The sequence below is a fragment of the Equus przewalskii genome, chromosome 18, assembly GCF_037783145.1.
Source record: "Equus przewalskii isolate Varuska chromosome 18, EquPr2, whole genome shotgun sequence".
NCBI lineage: Eukaryota > Metazoa > Chordata > Mammalia > Perissodactyla > Equidae > Equus > Equus przewalskii.
This window is the reverse complement of record NC_091848.1, coordinates 38,032,464-38,052,478: the sequence shown is the minus strand read 5'-3', so window position 1 is coordinate 38,052,478 and position 20,015 is coordinate 38,032,464. Positions and strand designations below refer to the sequence as shown.

Genomic DNA, 20,015 nt, shown 5'->3' with positions numbered 1-20,015 from the left:
TATCTTGGGAGATATTTAGGAAATGTCTTTTATTGATTTCATTAAATTCTTTAAAGTAAATATACATTCTAGTAGTGTAAGCAGTAAATCAGAAAGCAAAGTTTATAAGAACATGCAGTTTACAGTGTATGTTCTTATGTAATTGCACCTGGTAATAAGACAGACTTAATATTTTATGAGATATGAATCCCCATAAAAATGAAGACTTTGGTTTAAAGTTAAAGAAAACTGTTTTTGTTTTTTGTAGAAGTTCAAAGCAATTCCTTGAAATGGATATAGTTATAGAAATATTTTCACAGTCATGTAGTGTTAAATCTTTATTTACAATTATGAATTTCTGGAGTATAATTTCTAGAGTGAAAAACTGATGACTCCATGATATATTAAGCATTAAACACAAATAATATTAGAACATTCCATGACTTGGAACAGTTTTGGATAACAAACTGTTTATCTGAAAAATTTCCTGTCCATAAACATCACACTTCCAAATGATTTAATTAACAAATGACTGCAAGGAAGTTTTATTTTATTTTATGTAGATAACTTCATTCAGAGGACCAAGCAACGATATAATAATCCCAGATCTCTTTCAACAAAAATAAGTCTGTCTGACATGCAGACAGAAATCAAGCTGAGGCCACCTTATCAAATTTCCATGTGTGAACTGGGGTCAGCCAATGGAGTCACATCTGCATTTTCTGTTGACTATAAAGGTGCTGGTAAGATTTCTTCTGGTGAGTTTTGATCTCAATTATTTCATTAAAAAAAAGCTTTTGTAAGAACTGAGGGACTCTTGAAAGTGAATTACTTTATTTTAATATTGTAAAGGAAGTACATGAGGGAAAAAGTTCAAAGTAACAATCCTTTCTCCCAGTGTTTATATAGTAATGTACCAGATATGTGACTAATCAGGAAAATCTTTTAAATGGCGATCTCAGAGCAACTCTTTCTAGTGAAACATTTAAGAAACATTGTTTTGTAAACATTTTTCTAGAAATGAATAATAGTTTGTAATATGTTTATAGGCATGTAAAGGGTTTTGCATTATGTCAGAATGTCTACATTCAAGGCCAACATTCTTGAGTGTCATGGAAAATGTGATCATCTAATCACAGCTCTCCTCCCAAACAAGGAATCCCATCCTCAACAGTTGTGACGGGTTGAAAACTTCTGCTTAAAAGTAGAAACCTCATTATTTTATAAGGTAGCATATATCATTGTTGAATTGCTTGTTTATAAAGTTCTTCTTTATATTTTGAGTTAAAATCTGTTTCCTATAATGCCTACTTGTTTGTCTCAGTTCTGTGACTTCACCCTCCCCTTCTTTAACTGTACCAGAATAGCATTTCAGACTTTGAAGCCAGAAACTCTGTATCTTTTCTATCTTATTAGCCTGATTGACTTTTTTTTTTTTCGGAGTCTTTTTTGTTTCCGGAAGATTAGCCCAGAGCTAACATCTGTCACCCATCCTCCTCATTTTGCTGAGCAAGACTGGCCCTGAGCTCACATCTATGCCCGTCTTCCTCTACTTTATATATGGGACACCTACCACAGCATGGCTTTCCAAGCGGTGCATAGGTCTGCACCCAGGATCTGAACTGGTGAACCCTGGGCCACTGAAGTGCAATGTGTGAACTTAGTCACTGTGCCACCGGGTTGGCCCCAGCCTGATTGGCTTTATATAAAATATCCATAGTTCCCTTAGCCTTCTTGTCTATGGCATTTTGAAACCCTGCCTATCTGGGAAGCTTCCTCTGTGTATGCTTTAGTTTGTTAGTGTTCTTCACATAGGTATTCAGGCCTGAATACCACACTTTAGATTTGGTTTCATTAATACAAATTATGGGAGAAAGGAGGAAGCAGATGTCACTGAAGTAATCCAGCCAGTCAGGAAACAAGTAAAAATCAAATAACAATAACAAGACTTGGGGGAGGGGAGGTGGACCAGCACCCAGAGTTGTTACAGTATGTTATTTAAAATGTCCAGTTTCCAACTAAAAATTACAAGATATGCAGAGGAAAAGGAAAGTATAATCCATATACTAGGGGAATAAAAGCAGGCAATAGAAATTGCCTATGAGAGTAACCAGATGTCAAATTTAACAGACAAAGACTTCGAAAGAGACATTATAATTATGTTCAGAGAACTAAAGGAAACTATGATTAAAGAAGTAAGAAAGGTATGATGATGATGTCACATGAAATAGATAATATCAATAAAGAGATAGAAATTATAAAGAAAACCAAATGGAAATTCTGGAATTGGAAAATACAACTGAAATGAAAAATTTACTGGTTGTGCTCAACAGTATATTTGAATTAGCAGGAAAAAGAGTTAGCAAATTTGAAGATAAATCAATAGAGATGATGCAGTCCAGAGAAAAGAGAGAAAAAAGAACGAAGAAAAATGAACAGAACCTCAAAAGAATGTGGGATACCATTAAACATATCAACATACACATGACGGGAGAAATGGAGGAGAAGAGAGAAAGGAACAGAAAAAGTATTTGAAGAAATAATGGCTGAAAAGTTCCCAGGTTTACTCAAAAACATTAATCTGCTCCTCCAGTAAGCTCAGTGAACTCCAAATAGGATACATACGAGAGATCCAAAAATACATATTAAAAATGCTGAAAGACTAAGATGGGAAAAAAGTCTTAAAAGCAGCAAGAGAAAAACAACTCATCGCTTACAAGGGACCACCAATAAGATTAACAGCTGACTTCTCGATAGGAACAATGGGGACAGAAGACAGTGGGATAGCACGTTCAAAATGCTCAAGGGAAAAAAACGGTCAATGAAGAATCCTATATCCAGGGGCCAGCCCGGTGGCACAGCGGTTAAGTGCGCATGCTCCACTTTGGCGGCCTGGGGTTCGCTGGTTTGGATCCTGGGTGCAGATATGGTACCGCTTGGCAATCCATGCTGTGGTAGGCGTCCCATGTATAAAATAGAGGAAGATGGGCATGGATGTGAGCTCAGGGCCAGTCTTCCTCAGCAAAAAGAGGAGGATTGGCAGCCGTTAGTTCAGGGCTAATCTTTCTCAAAAAAAAAAAAAAAAAAAGAATCCTACATCCAGCAATGCTGTGTTTCAAAAATGAAGGTGAAATAAAGACATATGCAGGGGCCAGCCCAGTGGCATAGTGGTTAAGTTTGTATGCTCTGATTCGGTGGCCTGGGTTTCACCAGTTTGGATCCTGGGGGCAGACCTACACACTACTTATCAAACCATGCTGTGGTAGTATCTCACATAAAAGAACTAGAAGGACTCAGAACTACGACGTACAACTCTGTACTGGGGCTATAGGGAGAAAAAAAAGAAAGGCTTTGCTTTTTTTTAAAAAAAAGACATATGCAGATAAGCATAAAATGAGAGAATTTGTTGCTGGAAGACTCACCTTACAAGAAATACTAACGGAAGTTCTTTAGGTTGAAAGCAAGTGACCCAGACAGTAATTTGAATCCACACCAAAAAAATCAAAGAACAATGGTAAAAGTAATTGTGAAAGACAGAAAAAATGCATTTCTCTTCATCTCTTTTCTGTTAACTGATTTTAAAAGCAGTTGTAGAAAATAATGTACTGTTGGGCCTATAACATCTAGAAATGTAATATATTTTCTAATAATATCACACAGGAGGTGGTTGGGAGCAAAGCTGCACTGGGCTGGGGAAGTGACTCCAGATGGTAATTTGAATCCACAGAAGCAAATGAGGAAAGCCAGAAATGATACGAATTAATATCAACAAAAGCAATAAAAATATAATTGCTGTCCTTTCATCTCTTAGCTTCTTTAAAAGACATGAAATTATGTAAAGTAAGAATTATAACAATGTATTTTTGGGTTTCTAACATTTGTAAATGTAGTATGTGTAACGACAATGCCATAAAAAGGGGAGACAGGGAATAGAGCCATATAGGAGCAATGTTTCTGTAGCTCACTGGAATTAAGTTCGTATAAATCTGAAGCTGTTTCTGATAAGATATATTTGGTAAGTCCTAGAGCAACCACTAAGCAAAAAACTCAAAAAATAGTGAAAATCTTAAAGAAATTAAAATGCTGCACTATAAAATATTCACTTAATGCAAATGACAGTAATAAAGGAGGAATAGAGCAAAAAAAGGCATGAGACATATAGAAATAAATAAAATGGCAGATGTAAATCCACTATATCAATAATAACACTATATATGGATGGATTTAAAAAATCTGAATAGTTGAAACATTCCAGTCAAAAGTCAGAGATTGTAAGAGTGGACTAAAAAAAAAACACCAAAGATACAAATAGATTGAGAGTAAAAGAAATAAAAAAGATATGTAATGCAAACAGCAACCAAGAGAGCTGGAATGGCTATTCTGATATCAGATGAAATGGACTTCAAGACAAAAATTGCTATTAGAGACAAAGAAGGACATTTATAATAATAAAAGAGGCAATCCATTAAGGTATAACAATTATAAAAATATACACATTTAACAACAGAGCCCTGAAATACATGAAGCAAAACCTTCCAGAAATGAAGCAAGAAATAGACAATTAAACAGTAATAGTTGAAGACTTAAATACCTAACTTGCAATAATGGATAGACCTAAGCAGAAGATAAACAAGGAAATAGAAAATTTGAACAACACCATAAACCAACTAGATCTAACAAACATCTGTAGAACACTCCATCCAACAACAGAAAAGTGCACATGGGACATTGTCCAAGATAGATCTTATGCTAAGTCATAAACAAAATCCACTTTGTAAGTTTAAAAGAATAGAAATAACACAAAGTAAGTTCTACAACCACAAGGAAATGAAATTAGAAACTAATAACAAGAAGAAATTTGGGAAACTCACAAATATGTGGAAATTAAACAGTACAGTCCTAAATAATGAATGTCAAAGAAAAAGTCAAAAGGGGAATTTATACTTTGAGATGAATGAAGATGAAGACACAATATATCAAAACTTATGAGATGCAGCTAAAGCTGTGCTTAGAGGAAAATTTATAGGTAAAAATACCTATATTTAGAAAAAAGAAAGGTCTCAGATGAATAACTTAACTTTCCTCCACCTAAAGATGCTGTAAAAAGAAAAGCACATTAAACCTAAATAAGCAGAAGAAAGGAAATAATAAACATTAGAGCAGACATAAATGAAAATGAAACATAAAATAGAAAACCATGAGAGAAAAATCGCTCAAGCTAAACAGATTAGCAGAATTGACAAGACTTCAGCTAGACTGACCAAGAAACAAAGAGGAATTACTAGAATCGGAAGTGAAAGAGGGGATGTTTTTACTGACCTTACAGAATAAAAAAGATTCTAAAGTAATACTATGGACAATTGTATGTCAATGAATTAGACAACTTTGGTGAAATGGATAAATTCCTAGAAAGACACAAACTACTGAAACTGACTCAAGAAAAAAATAGATAATCTGAATAGATCTATAACAAGTGTAGAGACTGAATTAGTGATTTAAAAAAACACTCACAAAGAAAATCCCAGGCCCAAATGGCTTCACTGGTGAATTTTATCAAACGTTAAAGAATTAGCCAGTTCTTTACAAACTGTTCCAAAAATAGAAGAGAGGGAACACTTCTCAACTCATTCTCTGAGGCCAGTGTTATCCTGATAGCAAAACCAGATAAAGACATCACAAGAAAAGAAAATGACAAACCAATATCTCTTATGAGTATGGACACTAAAATCCTCAACAAAATGCTAGCAAGCCAAATCCAGCCACATGTAAAAATAATTATACACCATGACCAATTGGGATTCATTCTAGGAATGCAAGGTTGGTTTAATATCTGAATATCAATTAATGTAATAGACAATATCAATAGAATAAAAATTTAAAACCACCTCAATAGATGAAGAAAAAGCAGTTGACAAAATCCAACAGCCTTTCATGATAAGAACACTCAACAAACTAGAAATAGAAAGGAGTTTCCTCAACCTGATAAAAAGCATCTACAGAAAAACTACAGCTAACATCATAGTTAATGGTGAAAGCCTGGATGCTTTCCCCTAAGATGAGGAACAAGATAAGGATGTCTGTTCTTGCTGCTTCTGTTCAACATTGTACTGGACATGGCATAGGGCAGTTAAGCAAGGAAAAGAAAAAAGGACATTCAGATTGCAATGGAAGAAATAAAATAACTGTTCACATGACATGATTTTGTGTATAGAAAATCCTAAGAAAAATACTAAAAACTATTAGAACTAATGAATGAGTTTAACAGAGTTGTAGAATACAAGATTAATATACATAAATCAGCTGTTTTGTACTCCAGCAGTGAACAGTCTGAAAATTAAGAAAATCCTAGCAACTGCTGGCCAAAACAGGAAAGATTATACTTTGTGTTGTTTGCAATTAAAAAGAAGGAAAGAAAAAATCCCATGCACTGCAAACTATAAAACATAGACGGAAATTAAAGAAGATGTAAATTAATAGAAAGTAGTCCCATGTTCATGGACTAGAAGACAATATTGTTAAGATGGCTATACTCCTCAAATGACTATACAGATTCAATGCAATCTCTATGAAAATTCCAGCTGTCTTTGTTTCCAGAAATTGACAAGCTGGTCCTGAAATTCATATGGAAATGCAAGGGACCAAGAATAGCCAAAATAAACTTGAGAAAGAACAAAGTTGGAGGATTCACACTTCCAAACTTACTACCAAGCTAGGTAATCATAATCAAGACTCTGTAGTTCTAGTTCAAGGATGGACATATAGATCAGTAGAATAATTGAGAATACAGAAATAAACCCTTACATTGTGGTCAACTCATTTTTAACAAGGATGCCAAGACAATGGTGAAAGAATAGTCTTGTCAACAAATGATACTGGGACTAGTGGATATCAACAAGCAAAAGAATGAAGTTGGGGGCTGGCCCTGTGGCCTAGTGGCTAAGTTCGGCGTACTCTGCTTAGGCAGCCTGGGTTCCCAAGTTCAGATCCCAGGCATGGGCCTACACATTCATCAGTCATGCTGTGGCAGCAGCCCACATATAAGGTGGAGGAAGATTGGCACAAATGTAAGCTTAGGGCTAATCTGCCTCAAGCAAAAAAAGAAGAAGATTGGCAACAGATGTTAGCTCAGGGCTAATCTTCCTCAGCAAAAAAAAAAAAAAAAAAAAAAAATGAAGTTGGACCTATATCTTACAAAATATGTAAAAACTAAAAGTAGATCAAAGATCTAAATTTAACAGCTAACACTGTAAAGCTCTTAGAAGAAAACATAAGTGTAAATCTTTGTAACTTTGTTCAAGCAAAGGTTTTTAGATTTGACACCAAAAGCACAGTGAAAAAAGAAAAAAATAGATAAAATAGGGGCTGGCCTGGTGGCACAGTGGTTAAGTTCACATGTTCTGCTTTGGTGGCCGAGGGTTTGCCAGTTCAGATCCTGGGTGTGGACCTATGCACCGCTTGTCAAGCCATGCTGTGACAGGCATCCCACATATAAAGTAGAGGAAGATGGGCACAGACGTTAGCTTAGGGCCAGTCTTCCTCAGCAAAAAGAGGAGGATTGGCAGCAGATGTTAGCTCAGGGCTAATCTTCCTCAAAAAAAAAGGTAAAGTGGACTTCATTAAAATTAAAAAATTTTATTCTTTTTCTTTTTAAGGATTGGCACCTGAGCTAACAACTGTTGCCAATCTTTTTTTTTTTTTTTTCTGCTTTATTTCCCAAACCCCCCTGGTACACAGTTGTATATCTTAGTTGCAGGTCCTTCGAGTTGTGGGATGTGGGACGCCGCCTCAATGTGGCCTGACGAGCGGTGCCATGTCTGCACCCAGGATCCGAACCCTGGGCCACTGCAGCGGAGCGCGCAAACTTAACCACTCGGCCACGGAGCCGGCCCCTAAAAACTTTTATTCTTAAAAGACACTGTCAGGGCCAGCCTGGTGGCATAGTGGTTAACTTCATGTGCTCTGCTTCAGTGGCCTGGGGTTCGCAGGTTTGGATCCTGGGCGCGGACCTATGGACTGCTCATCAAGCCTGCTGTAGTGGCATCCCATATACAAAATAGAGGAAGATGGGCACTGATGTTAGCTCAGGGCCAATCTTCCTCACCAAAAACCCCCCAAAAAACCACTGTCAAAAAATTTGCAACACAATGCATAGACATGGGAAAATTTTTTGCAAATCATTTATCTTCTAACAGATTTGTATCCAGAATATATAAGTAGCACAACTCAAAAATAAAAGACAGTAATCCAATTTAAAAATGGGAAAAGGATTTGAATAGGCGTTTCTACAAAGAAAATGTGCAGCTGGCTTATTAGCACATAAAAAGATTCTCAACATTCTTATTCATTAGCTAAATAAAAAGCAAGATTATAAGGAAATGCCACTTCACACCCACTAAGATGGCTATAATGAAAAATACAGACAAAAGCAAGTGTTAGTGAGGACGTAGAGAAACTGAAACCCTCATGTATTGCTGGTGGGGTTGTAAAATGGTGCAGCTGCTTTGGACAAAAGTTTGGAAGATTTTCTGAAAAGGTAAGCATAGAGTTACCATATGACTCAGCAATCTTACTCGTAGGTACATACCTCAGAGAATTGAAAATGTATGTTTAAACAAAAATGTGTCCAAAAATGTTCATAGTAGCATTGTTCATAACAGCTAAGAAGTGGCAATAATCCAGATGATCCTTAACTGATGAATGAATACACGAAAATGGTATATCCGTGCAATGGAATATTGTTAAGCAATAAAAAAGGAATGAAGTATTGATACATAGTACAACATGGAACAACCTTAAAACATTATGCTAAGTGAAAGAAGCCAGATACAAAAGGCCGTGTATTTATAATTTCGTTTGTTCAAATGTCCAGAATAGGCAAATCCTAGAGATAGAAAGTAGATCAGTGGTTAACAGGAGTTGGAGGGATTAGAGGGAAATAAGCAGTGACTGTGACTAGTGGTGATGAGGTTTCTTTTTGGGGTGATGCAAATGTTATAGAATTAGATAATGATGATGGTTGCACAACCCTGTGAATATAATAAAAACTTCTGAGTTGTACACTTTAAAAGTATGTGGATTATATTTCAATTTGTAAAATTAGTAATAAATCAAGAGGGTTTTTACTTTGAAGACTTCCACTTCCAATAGTGATGGAGTAGGTAATCCAGACCACTAGTCTAACTAAGTAGAAAAGCTGGAGGGAATGTATATTTTCTAGAGAATATATAGATCTAATATAATATGGAATTTAACCTAAGATGTAATCTTCCTGAAGTCTTTGAAGATCCAACAAGAGTATTAAGAATTACCAGGAAACAGAGGAGGATGGAGGCCCGGGGAGATGAGCCCAATGTTTGGAGCTACTTTTTCCCTTTGGGCTTTTCCCAATTCTGGAGGGAACAGCTGACAGCCCTAGGGAGACAAGGATTAGAGAGCAGGGCCCACCAAAGTAGCGAACCTCATGAGCAACCCCTCAGCTTTGGGTCAGGACCTTCAGTGTCTGCACTCTAGGAATATGGGCAGATAGAAATCCGAAGCAGACAGGCTTTCACTGGGACTGCAGCTTAGTTTTGAATCATTGGCTTCTAAAATTGAATTGAGCTGATTCTACAGTGCTGTGCTCCAAAGATCCTGGCAGAAGCAAACAAATATCTTTCCTAGAAGAAATAGTCTCATAAGCTTCAAATTGTGTGTATGTTGGAGCAGCATACTCGAATCTAGCAATGCTGCTTTTGAGGTCTAGAAAGGAAAGGCATACTAAGCAGTGTATCTTTTCTTAGTGGTATGGCTTGAAATGTGCATCAACTTGATCTTTACTCTCAACATACTCTAGACATTTAACCACCATAAACTTGACTGAGGTGGTAGGTTCCTATAATTTTGTAATTATTTTCCACTCTCTGGCATACATGTATCATCCCAAGACATCTAACCTAAGGCATATACTATCTTTTCTTCAGGTCCTGTCAGCATGAGGTCATCAATAAAGTGGATCAATATAATGTTCTCTGGAGTGTGAAGATATTAGGTCCTTGTAGGCCAAGAGTCAGCAAACTTTTCCTGTAAAGGGCCAGATAGTAAATATTTAGGTTTTACAGGCCATATGGTTTCTGTTGGAACTACTCATTTCTGCTGGTGTAGCATGAAAACAACCATAGACAATATGTAAAAGAATAGGCGAGGCCATGTTGCAGTAAAACTTTATTTGCAAAAATAGTGATGGGCCAGATTTGGCCTATGAGTCATAGTTTGCCAACCCCTGCTATAGACTAATCTCTGCTGCAGAGTTGATGTAACCTAGTGGCAGTATGGTAAATGTAATGATGTCTCTGTCAGGTAAAAGCAAAGTGCTTCTGATTTTTTCTGTTTATTAGGATATAGAAAAAAGTGTTAGCAAATTGGTACCTACATGTCAGGGAATGAATTGATTTGTTCCATAAGGAGACCGCATCTGGAAAAGCATGCGAAGTTGAAACCTACAGTAATCTATTGTCATCCTCCAAGAGGCACCCATTTTGGAGACTTAAACTGGAGAGTTAAATGGGCATGTAATAGAAATCACCGTCCATGCATCGTTTAAGCCTTGGGTGGTGGTTCTGATCTCTGCAGTTACCCTAGGGATTAACATTTTGATGATATTTCGGTTGGGGGAGCTCCAAGACTTCTATTGGCCTTTCCTTCTCTTATAGTTCTAATTGCATAGATCTGGCAGTCAATGTTGCTGAGAATATCTGTCCCCTAATATACACACTCAAGATCTAGGAGAATAATCTTAATTTGGGGTGGGGGTCCAACTTGACCTACTAGGAGGCAGACTCTGTTAGAAACTCCATGTATTACTTGCCTTCCATAAGTCCCCACTCTGACCTGTAGACTGTGGTGGTATTCCATATCACCAAACAGCAGACACTTAGAAAATGGGGAGAACCTGGGATTTGTTATTGTTTCAAGAAAGAGAGAAAGAAAAGTTTTAAGAAAGAGAAGTTTTTAAAATAATTCACAACTAGAACTTATTTTAATATTAACTTTAAATTTGCTTTTAATCCAGACCAAGCCTGCATAGTTCTGTAGTCTATAAAAAAATTTTTTCCTGTTTTTTTTTTAATAAATAAAATGATTTACTTTATTTTGGAATCTGGTTAATAGTTATTTGATAAACATTCTATTTCAGGCCTTTTTCTCCATTGCAGTATCTTACTTTTGATTTCTGTTTCTTGTATTTCTTGATTTTTTTCTCCTTCTAACCTTTTGCTTTCTCTCTCTGCAATCTGGCATGAATGTTTTCTTTGCCATATTATTTTCTGAAATCTACAAATGTTATGCTGTCCATCATGAGGTCAATATGTTAAATACTATGTCCTACTTTTACTTTTTTTGTTTTCTTTTTTAGACATTTTATTATGGAGAATTCTAAACATATGCAAAGTAAACAAAATAGTGTAACAACCCTTATGTACCCATCACCCAACTATAATAAGTTTGTCAACATTTTGCCATTCTTGTTTCATCTATACCTCCACCACTCCTTTCTCATCCACTTGATATTTTATGTCTATGGTTCATTCTTTTCAAAAAGAAATTTGCACATGTTGAAATGCACAAATCTTTGCTATACGGATTCAACAAATGAATACGTTTATGTAAACCACACTCTGTTTTAAAATATAGATTTTATTATTATTCAGGTATGACAAGGCCAACAGATCAGGAGATGACTGCCGTTGAAAAGATAGTTTGTTATACTCACAGATCCCAAGAGAAGGGAGCACATATGCCACCAGGGGCCACATGGGGAAGCACCAGTGTCAGTCAGGAGGCAGGGAGTGGGAGGAAAATGCGGACAAGAGCCTTTATTGTGATTTCCCCAGGAAGGAACTGGAGAGGCAGGGTAAGGAGGTTTAGGATTGGCTGGTTTGAATACTTTTAGCAGGCTCCAGGACATAGCCATGAGTTGTTTGATACTTGACCCTGGGATGATTTGAGCAGGGGAATAGTGGCCCTGAGTGTGAGAGCCCCTTAGAGGAGATAGATAGGAGCGTGGGATCTGGGTTAGGGGTTTGCTTAAAAAAGGAAGTCTTGCAAGCAAGCTGTTTGCTGTCTTTAGGAACTAGATAGCCCTGGGGGAGGTAGTCCTCTAGGGTCAGCAAGACCCCCGGATGTCAAAACATCAAAAATGCAGAATAAAAAAACATGATTAATACATACTCCATTACAATATAGAACATTTCCATCTCCCCAGAAGGTTCTTTTATGTCTCTTCCCAGTCAATCTCTGCCCTCCTCCAGACAACCAGTTTCTGATTTTTTCACTTTAAATTAGTTCTAGAACTTTATGTAACAAGATTATGTAGTGTGACTCTTGTGTTGAGCTTCTTTTGCTTAGTACAATATCATACATTTTTGTTGCATGTCTCCATAGTTTGTTCTTTTTTATTGCTGAGTAGTAGTCATTTTATGAACATACCACGATTTGTTTATTCATTCTCTTGCTGATGGACATTAGCTTGTTTCCAGTTTTTGGTTATTGTAAATAAAGCTACTACAAGCATTCGTCTTTTGTTGGCATAAGTTTTCATTTCTCTTCAGTAAATATTAGGAATGGAATTGCTAAGTCAAAGGTTAGGTGCATTTTAAAAAAATTTATTTATTGAGGTCACATTGCTTTATAACATTATATAAATTTCAGATGTACATGATTATATTTCAACTTCTATATAGATTGCACCGTGTTCATTACCAAAAGTCTAATTACCGTCTGTCACCATACAAATGTGCCCTTTTACCCCTTTCACTGTCCCCCCTCCCACTTTGTAACCACCAGTCTATTCTATTGGCTTCTGTCACCTGAAGATAACCACCAGTCTATTCTGTGTCTATGTGTTATTTTTATTTTTATTTTCATTTTTTAAAAAAATTGGCACCTGAGCTAACAACTGTTGCCAATCTTCTTTTTTTTCCTCTCCTGCATTTTCTCCCCAAATTTCCCCAGTACATAGTTGTATATATATATTTTTTTAGTTGTGGGTCCTTCTAGTTGTGGCATATGGGACACTGCCTCAACGTGGCCTGACAAGCGGTGCCATGTCCATGCCCAGGATCCGAACTCATGAAACCCTGGGCTGCCAAAGCAGAGTGCTCGAACTTAACCAATTGGCCATGGGGCTGGCCCCTATTTTTGTTTTTTTATCTTCCATATATGAGTGAAATCATATGGTATTTGGCTTTCTCTGTCTGACTTATTTTGCTTAGCATAATACCCTCAAGGTTCATCCATGTTTTCGTGAGTCATGAGATTTCATCTTTCTTCATTCCTGAGTAGTAGTCAGTTGTATATTACATATTTTCCATCTTCCTTATCCATTCATCTGTTGATGGGTACTTGGGTTGCTTCCATGTCTTGGCTATTGTGAATAATGCTGATATTCTATCACCACTTATTTAACCTCTGGCAGTCTGAATTTTGCCTTCAACCACTCTTCTGAAACTGTTTTTGAAAGAGTCAACAACCATCTTCTAGTCAATAAATCTAATACTCTTTCTTTTTCAGTTCAGTTTGTCTTTGGCCTGTTGACAGGCACTGTTAGCCATGTCTTTCTTCTTGATGGTCTCTCCTTCCTAGACTTCTGTGGTTTTCCTCTTCTGGTTCTCCTACATCTATCTTCCCTGATTCCTCTTTCACCTGTAAAGGTAGTCTTTACCAAGAGTTCGCCCTTGGCCCACTTCTTTCCTTGGTGATCTCCTTTAACCCTTCTTCAGATGCAGACCTCATCTGTTTCTCCAGCCCTACTGCTCTTCCATTCTTCAGTTGCTTGTTAAACATGCCTCACGATCATCTCGAGTTTGATATTTTAAAATGTCCCAATTTTCAGTCAAACCTGAGATTCTTCCAGGGGGTCTGTTGACAGCACCCTTATCTTTGCAATCACTTACACTTAAAACCTTGGCATTTTCTTTGATCTTTTTTCCTTTTTGTTTCCCATATCTAACTAGTTGCCAAGTCTAACAGTTTTAGCTTCTGTAATATCTCTCACCTCTATCTTCTCCGTTTCTCCTGTCACTGTCCAAATTCAGGCCTCATTTCAGTCACTCTTTTACAGTGACTCCCTCCTGAACTCCCTAATATAGAATTATAGAAAGAGCATGGGTTTTGCAGTCAGATGGACCCAGGTGATAATTGTGAACATGGCACTGACTCTCTGATTTATAGGAAATTATTTAAACTCACTTTACAGATGAGAGAATTCAGACACAGAAGTTAGTCGTTCCTACCTCGTGAAATACCCCATTTTGAAGGATAAATGGGACAATGTGTGCCTAATGAGAAAGCACTGAGAAAATATTATTTCTCTCTCCCTACTTTTAATCTCTTTACAATACATTAATAGATTAATATTATTTAAGCATAGCTTTAATCGTATCAGTCTCTTGCTCTTCAGTGTTTCCCCATTGCCTAATTTGCCTATAATTTTTAGCCACTGTATCAGATGATTAATTTGCTTCAATCTTTTTGACCTTATTTCTTCCTACTCTTCATAAACATCGTTTGAGCTGACCAAAACCACTACCAGTGTGCAATAGCAAAGTTGTTAAGAGCGTGAGTTCTAGAGTCAGGCTGCCTGGATTTAGATCCCAGTTCATTTACTTACTTTGGGCAAATTACTTAATCTCCTTAAACCTTAGTTTCCTGTTGGAAAAACTGGGATTATTATAGTGCCTACTGCGTTGGGTTCTTGGAAGGATAAAGTAAGAACGTGTCTGTACAGCACTTGGTGCCTGAACATTGCCGGGCACATTGAGAGCAGCCTTGATTAGTGGGAGGAGTAGAGGTGGTAGTAGTAATTCTTGTTGATGCTGTTAGTATTTGCTTCTCTCATTTCTGTCTCCACGCGCGTGCTCTTTTCTCTGCATGGCATGCAGTTCTTCACATTTTTACCTGTCTAAATTTTATCCATCTTTAAAGAGCTTCCCTGGTTCTCTTACTGCTCCTGTGTCACCACCTTCCCCCTAGTTATCTTTCCTCTTCAGAATTCCTTAGCTCTTTGGTTTAGAATGCTTATTACCTTCATATGCTGATCTGTCTGTCCATTTATCTTTAAAAGACTAGAAGTGCCTTGAGAGCAGATTGTATAACTCATTTTTTGTATCTTCCTAAAGAGTGTCATCTTACACAGAATCATGCCAAAAAGTATTTGCTTGATAAATATATTTATTCCCTGTAACCAATAGTCATTTGATTCTGAGGGATTTGCTCCTTCTCCTTAGGAACTTTTTGTAAGCTCTCCATTAATTGGTGGTACATTTTGGGGAAAATTTAATTTTGTCACAAAAATGCCTTTATTGGGCTCAAGGAGACTAAAGAAAAGTCATTGTATCGGAAGACAGTAGCAAAAACCAAAACAAAAACCGACTAGGTGACGTTGCTTTGGTCAGCAAAATTATTGTTATTTTCCTAGTTTGTTGTTGTTCCAAGTCCACTCTATACCTAATAGTGCCTATCATGCTGCCAAATTGAAGTGTGAAGTAATAAGCATTTGTGGATAACAATGGGTCTAAAATCTGTTTTACTGAAATAAAAAATAGCATATGTAACATAATACATTAAAATATGATTAAATGTCTCATTCAGTTTGTTAAAATGAGAAATTGTCCCTTAGGGGTATCACCCTCATATTGTGTGCAGATGGAGTTTTCTCTTGGCGACCATTCCCACAGGTCTGGGGAGGGGATGGCGTGGGAGTAGGGGAACCTCCACTTGAGAATTTCCTTCCCACCGTGACTTGGCTCAGCTCCAGCCTCTCCTTCAACTTGACACATGCCTTGTCCTTGTTAAAAGAGGCTCGTCATTTGCTTTCATGCCTTTAAAAATATTTCTGGTCATTTTGAATTAATTTATAAATTGTATACTATCCAAGAGGCAAGTGTTAGAAACCTAATAAATATTTAATTTATATATACATTTATTTCTTAAATAGATATTGATCAACACATTAAAATGGTAATATTTTTCCATTCAAGAATGGCCATAGCTTACTTGGCCATAAAAAGCTAAGGTTTTCTAGTTATAATACAGAGTATTATTTGGGTTTTTTGGTAAGGTAAACTTGTATACTTTAGAGGTATGATTTATATAATCTGTTTAGTTGTTAGGTGGTTTAATGCTTAGGGCCCATATTAAGGATTTCTTTTTTTCATCCAAAGCTAGTTCTCCCTTACTTACTGCTGAGGGGCTGGGAGGGAAGGAAGAGGGATACAAAACATGACTAATTGGTAGACCAATTGCATATATTTTTAAATTGTGAGTTTTTTTCCTCTACTGATATAAAACTTGGTATAATACTTTACAAAGACATTTAATATTTTATTTTCATATCAAAATCTCAAGGAACTTTATTGAGAGACCTTGTAGTTAGCTTGGGCCCAGAAGAAATTTAAGAAAATGTTATCCCGTATTAGCATTTTCTGCTCGACTTGAGGAGTAAATATTTTTTTGTGCTATGTGGATTTTTGTGTTTTTTATGAACTGTTTAGGGAAGCTTTTCTGCTGTAACGGCTGAATCTAAGTTGCAGAGATTTAAGCCCTTCCTTATATTAATGTTCCACCTCATTAACTTCATTGTTACGGCTTTTACACTTCAGTGATTTAAACAAGATGATCTAAATGTAGTCCTGTTGTCCTCTCTTTCCCTCTGTCTCCCTTTTGAGGTCTAGATGATTATGTATTTAGTTTTCTGTTTTCATTTAGACTCTTGTTAATTCTATTAAGCACAAGATGATGATGAAGGGAAGCTATTGTATAACTAAATGTCTTCTGCTGCCACATCGCTGACAGATAAGGGAATGTGTTTGTAAAGATAAACTGGCCACTTCTTCAACTGGTGTTTTATCATTTTTACCTTCCAGTGGTCTTCGGAGACTAGGAACTTGATAGCTATAAGACTCCATTCTATTGTGGAGTTCAGATCAGTGATTATATATGAGCTGTCACATCTATCTCATGGTATTTATAGCCCTGGAACCCAAATAAAGGAGAACTTTGCTTAAAAAGCAAGCTATGTTTGTCCTCAAAAACGTTTTCTAAGCATTTTCAAAAAAGTAGGAATTATGCAATGAATTGTCAGCAAAGTCACCTTTGCAAATATTTGCAACTACTTGCAAATAGTAGACCTATTTAGTCAGTAAGGGTTTTTTCTACATGATTGACTGCCAGATGTGAGTATGTCTTAGCGCTATATACCCCACATGCAAGTTAGATGTCTTTGTTAAAAATGTAGAGAAAAATAAATTAATGTAACTTGAATTCAGGGGGATGAAGCTGTCATGTTGTCAGACTTTTTGCTTTTTAAAAAATATTTAATTACTAAGATATATTAAATAATTTTATGAAGATTATATTTGACCTGTTTAAACTAAGCAGTGAATTCCATTTTACATTAGGTATTGACATGAGATATTGATGCTTATTTCTAACCATTTCTTTTATTTTCTAGCTCACCAGCGACTGGAGCCAGCAACTCTGTCAGGGATTGTGGCATTTATCCTTAGTCTTTTATGTGGAGCTCTGAATTTAATTCGAGGCTTTCATGCCATAGAAAGTCTCCTGCAGGTAACTGTGCTGTTTTTGCAATTTCAGGTGACTGTGCCTATTGATTCTACTTGTTACACAGTTGATTTGAATTGATTTGGGTATCAGTACAACTTACAGTGCATGCTGAGATTCTGTGTTCTTTATACCTGCCCTAGTCTCCCCTTCCACTAAAAACACTGGTTTCTAGTGGGCTTCTTTGACCCAATTAGCTCATATTTATTATCTGTTCTGCAGGAGGCACTGTTTATAGGTACTCTTGGGACGCCAAGATATGTGTGACATGGGCACTGCAGTCTCAGGGCCTAGAGTTGAATTGGGGAAGCAAAGAAGTCCTCGAATAATAGCCAAGTGCACAGAGTTTGGAAGAGGAGCAGTCGGCATGAGTCCGGATAGGAGATGAGGCTTAGTGGAGGAGGGTAAGCTGGGCCCGGAAGGATCTGAGTGGACACAGAGAGTGGAAGAAAGAAGGGAGCATTCATGGGCAGGTGTTTGTGCCACCTCTGGGTATTCCAACTTACCTGCTCTTTTCCTTTTTTGGTGGTGGCTACCTGTGAAACCACTGATTATTTCATGGATTGCCGACTGTTTTGTTTTCCAGTGGAGATCTTCCAGAGACTGTGGCTTACCAGAATATACTAACTTCTCCTCTTATTCTTTTTGTAAACTTTTTGAAACTTCCTTTCTTCAAGTTTAGCATATTTCAAACTGCACAGCTTTCCTTTCCCTTGTTTCTGCTTACTTTCTCGGAAGATTTTTTGACACTTCCACATTGTAAATTAGTTATTTTTGTTGCCGTTCAGCATTAAGCTCAGAATACCATTTGCAAAAATCTACTCAACACACCTTCTATTCTGTTTTTTTTTGGCAAGATTAGCCCTGAGCTAACATCTGCTGCCAATCCTCCTCTTTTTGCTGAGGAGGACTGGCCCTGAGCTCACATCTGTGCCCATCCTCCTCTACTTTATACGCAGGAATGCCTACCACAGCATGGCTTGCCAATCCGTGCCATGTCCGCACCCAGGATCTGAACCGGCGAACCCCGGACCGCCAAAGGGGAACGTGTGCACTAAACTGCTGCACCACAGGGCCAGCCCCTCTATTCTGTTTTAAAATTACTGTAGTTTGGGGAACATGCAGAGAGCACCATTCTGAATATCCTCTGAATGTCCTCAGCTGTTTGAAGCCCAGAGCAGAAGACATCACAGGTTCCAGGCAGCTGAGCTGTCCCTCGAGGGAGTGGGGGGTTTCTCGTGACTCCCCAGTTCTTCCTCCAAACATCCTGGGCCCTCAAGTAAAGCCCCTCTTCCCTTTCAGACACAGGACAGCTGGCTATTGTCCCTTGGTATTCTTGCCCCTGTTCCCTAGCCGGGTTAGCTTTATTCCATCATGAGTTCAATTTTGAGCCAGTTAGACAACCCGGCCAAAAAGAAACAAAGGCAATTTGGAGACTGCTGCCTGAAAAAAGCTAATAAATAAGATACTTTATTTTTTTTTTAACTTGATGTAGTGGAAAGAACAGTAGTGTAGGTGTGTGAAGAGTTGATTTTTGTTTGTGTAAGAGAGAGAGAGGATTGGCTGTAGCTCAGCTGCTGATTAACTCTATGACCTTGAATAGCTCACCTTAGTTTCTGGTCCTCAGTTTCATTCCTTATAAAATGAAGGAGAAGGGTGCGTTTGATGAGTATTTCTGAAAGTATAGGACGCATTTACCACCGGTTACACAATAGATGACTTTAGGTGGTAGACAGGTACACATTTTTAATTTTAAGAATTATGTATTTAATGTATATTAATGTGTAGAATCTATGTTTGGTAAAGGATACTAGTTTCTATTAATGGTAGAGATATAAAATTTCCCTTTTAAAATAAACTTTAATAAAAACTCAACTTTATGAAATTTGTTACATTAGTAATGGTATAATTAGTATTTAGAGTTGGCAAAAATTGTGAAGGTGGTACTCTAAGGTTAAAATTCTATGGTTAAATTCTCTGGTTGTTTCAAATTAGCAAATTAATAAACAAGGTGGGAGAGATGGACTGGATAGAGAAAAGCTTTTATACCACAGAGTCTTAGCATCCCTGACTCAGAAGACAGCGCATAAATTGTGAAACCTGGGGCTTAGACCACATTGCTTTTAAGATAAAATTCAGACAAGACTGTCGTACCTCACAAAACCTGTTAAAGGAAATAATTTCTTTCAGGCACTCAGATATCCTATCATATGCTATCCTATCCTGTCCTCTTCCTGCACTGCTTCCCTTTTCCCTCCTCTGATTCACAACTTCAAAACTAAAGAAAGTAGTATAAACTACAGCTTTTCATGCTTTTGAGCTGCTACACCTCGCTAATGCCTGCCTTGATTCCTAAGTGTTTCATGTTCTCCCTCTGCCTCGTTGCATTTGAGGTCTTTTAGGTTTCAGAAAAACAATAATCTTACTAAACTAATTACCGC

The 20,015-nt window shown here is 37.2% G+C and overlaps 1 protein-coding gene across 2 annotated transcripts in view; it reads left to right on the top strand.

Moving 5' to 3' along the window:
• SEC22A (SEC22 homolog A, vesicle trafficking protein) overlaps nucleotides 1–20,015 on the top strand; it is a 61,358-nt gene that overhangs the window by 18,852 nt on the left and 22,491 nt on the right. For both annotated transcript variants that reach the window (XM_070583752.1, XM_070583753.1), the window contains exons 4-5: nucleotides 543–737; nucleotides 17,465–17,580. In XM_070583752.1, the coding sequence (XP_070439853.1) occupies nucleotides 543–737; nucleotides 17,465–17,580 (311 nt within the window). The remainder of the gene's footprint in view (nucleotides 1–542; nucleotides 738–17,464; nucleotides 17,581–20,015) is intronic.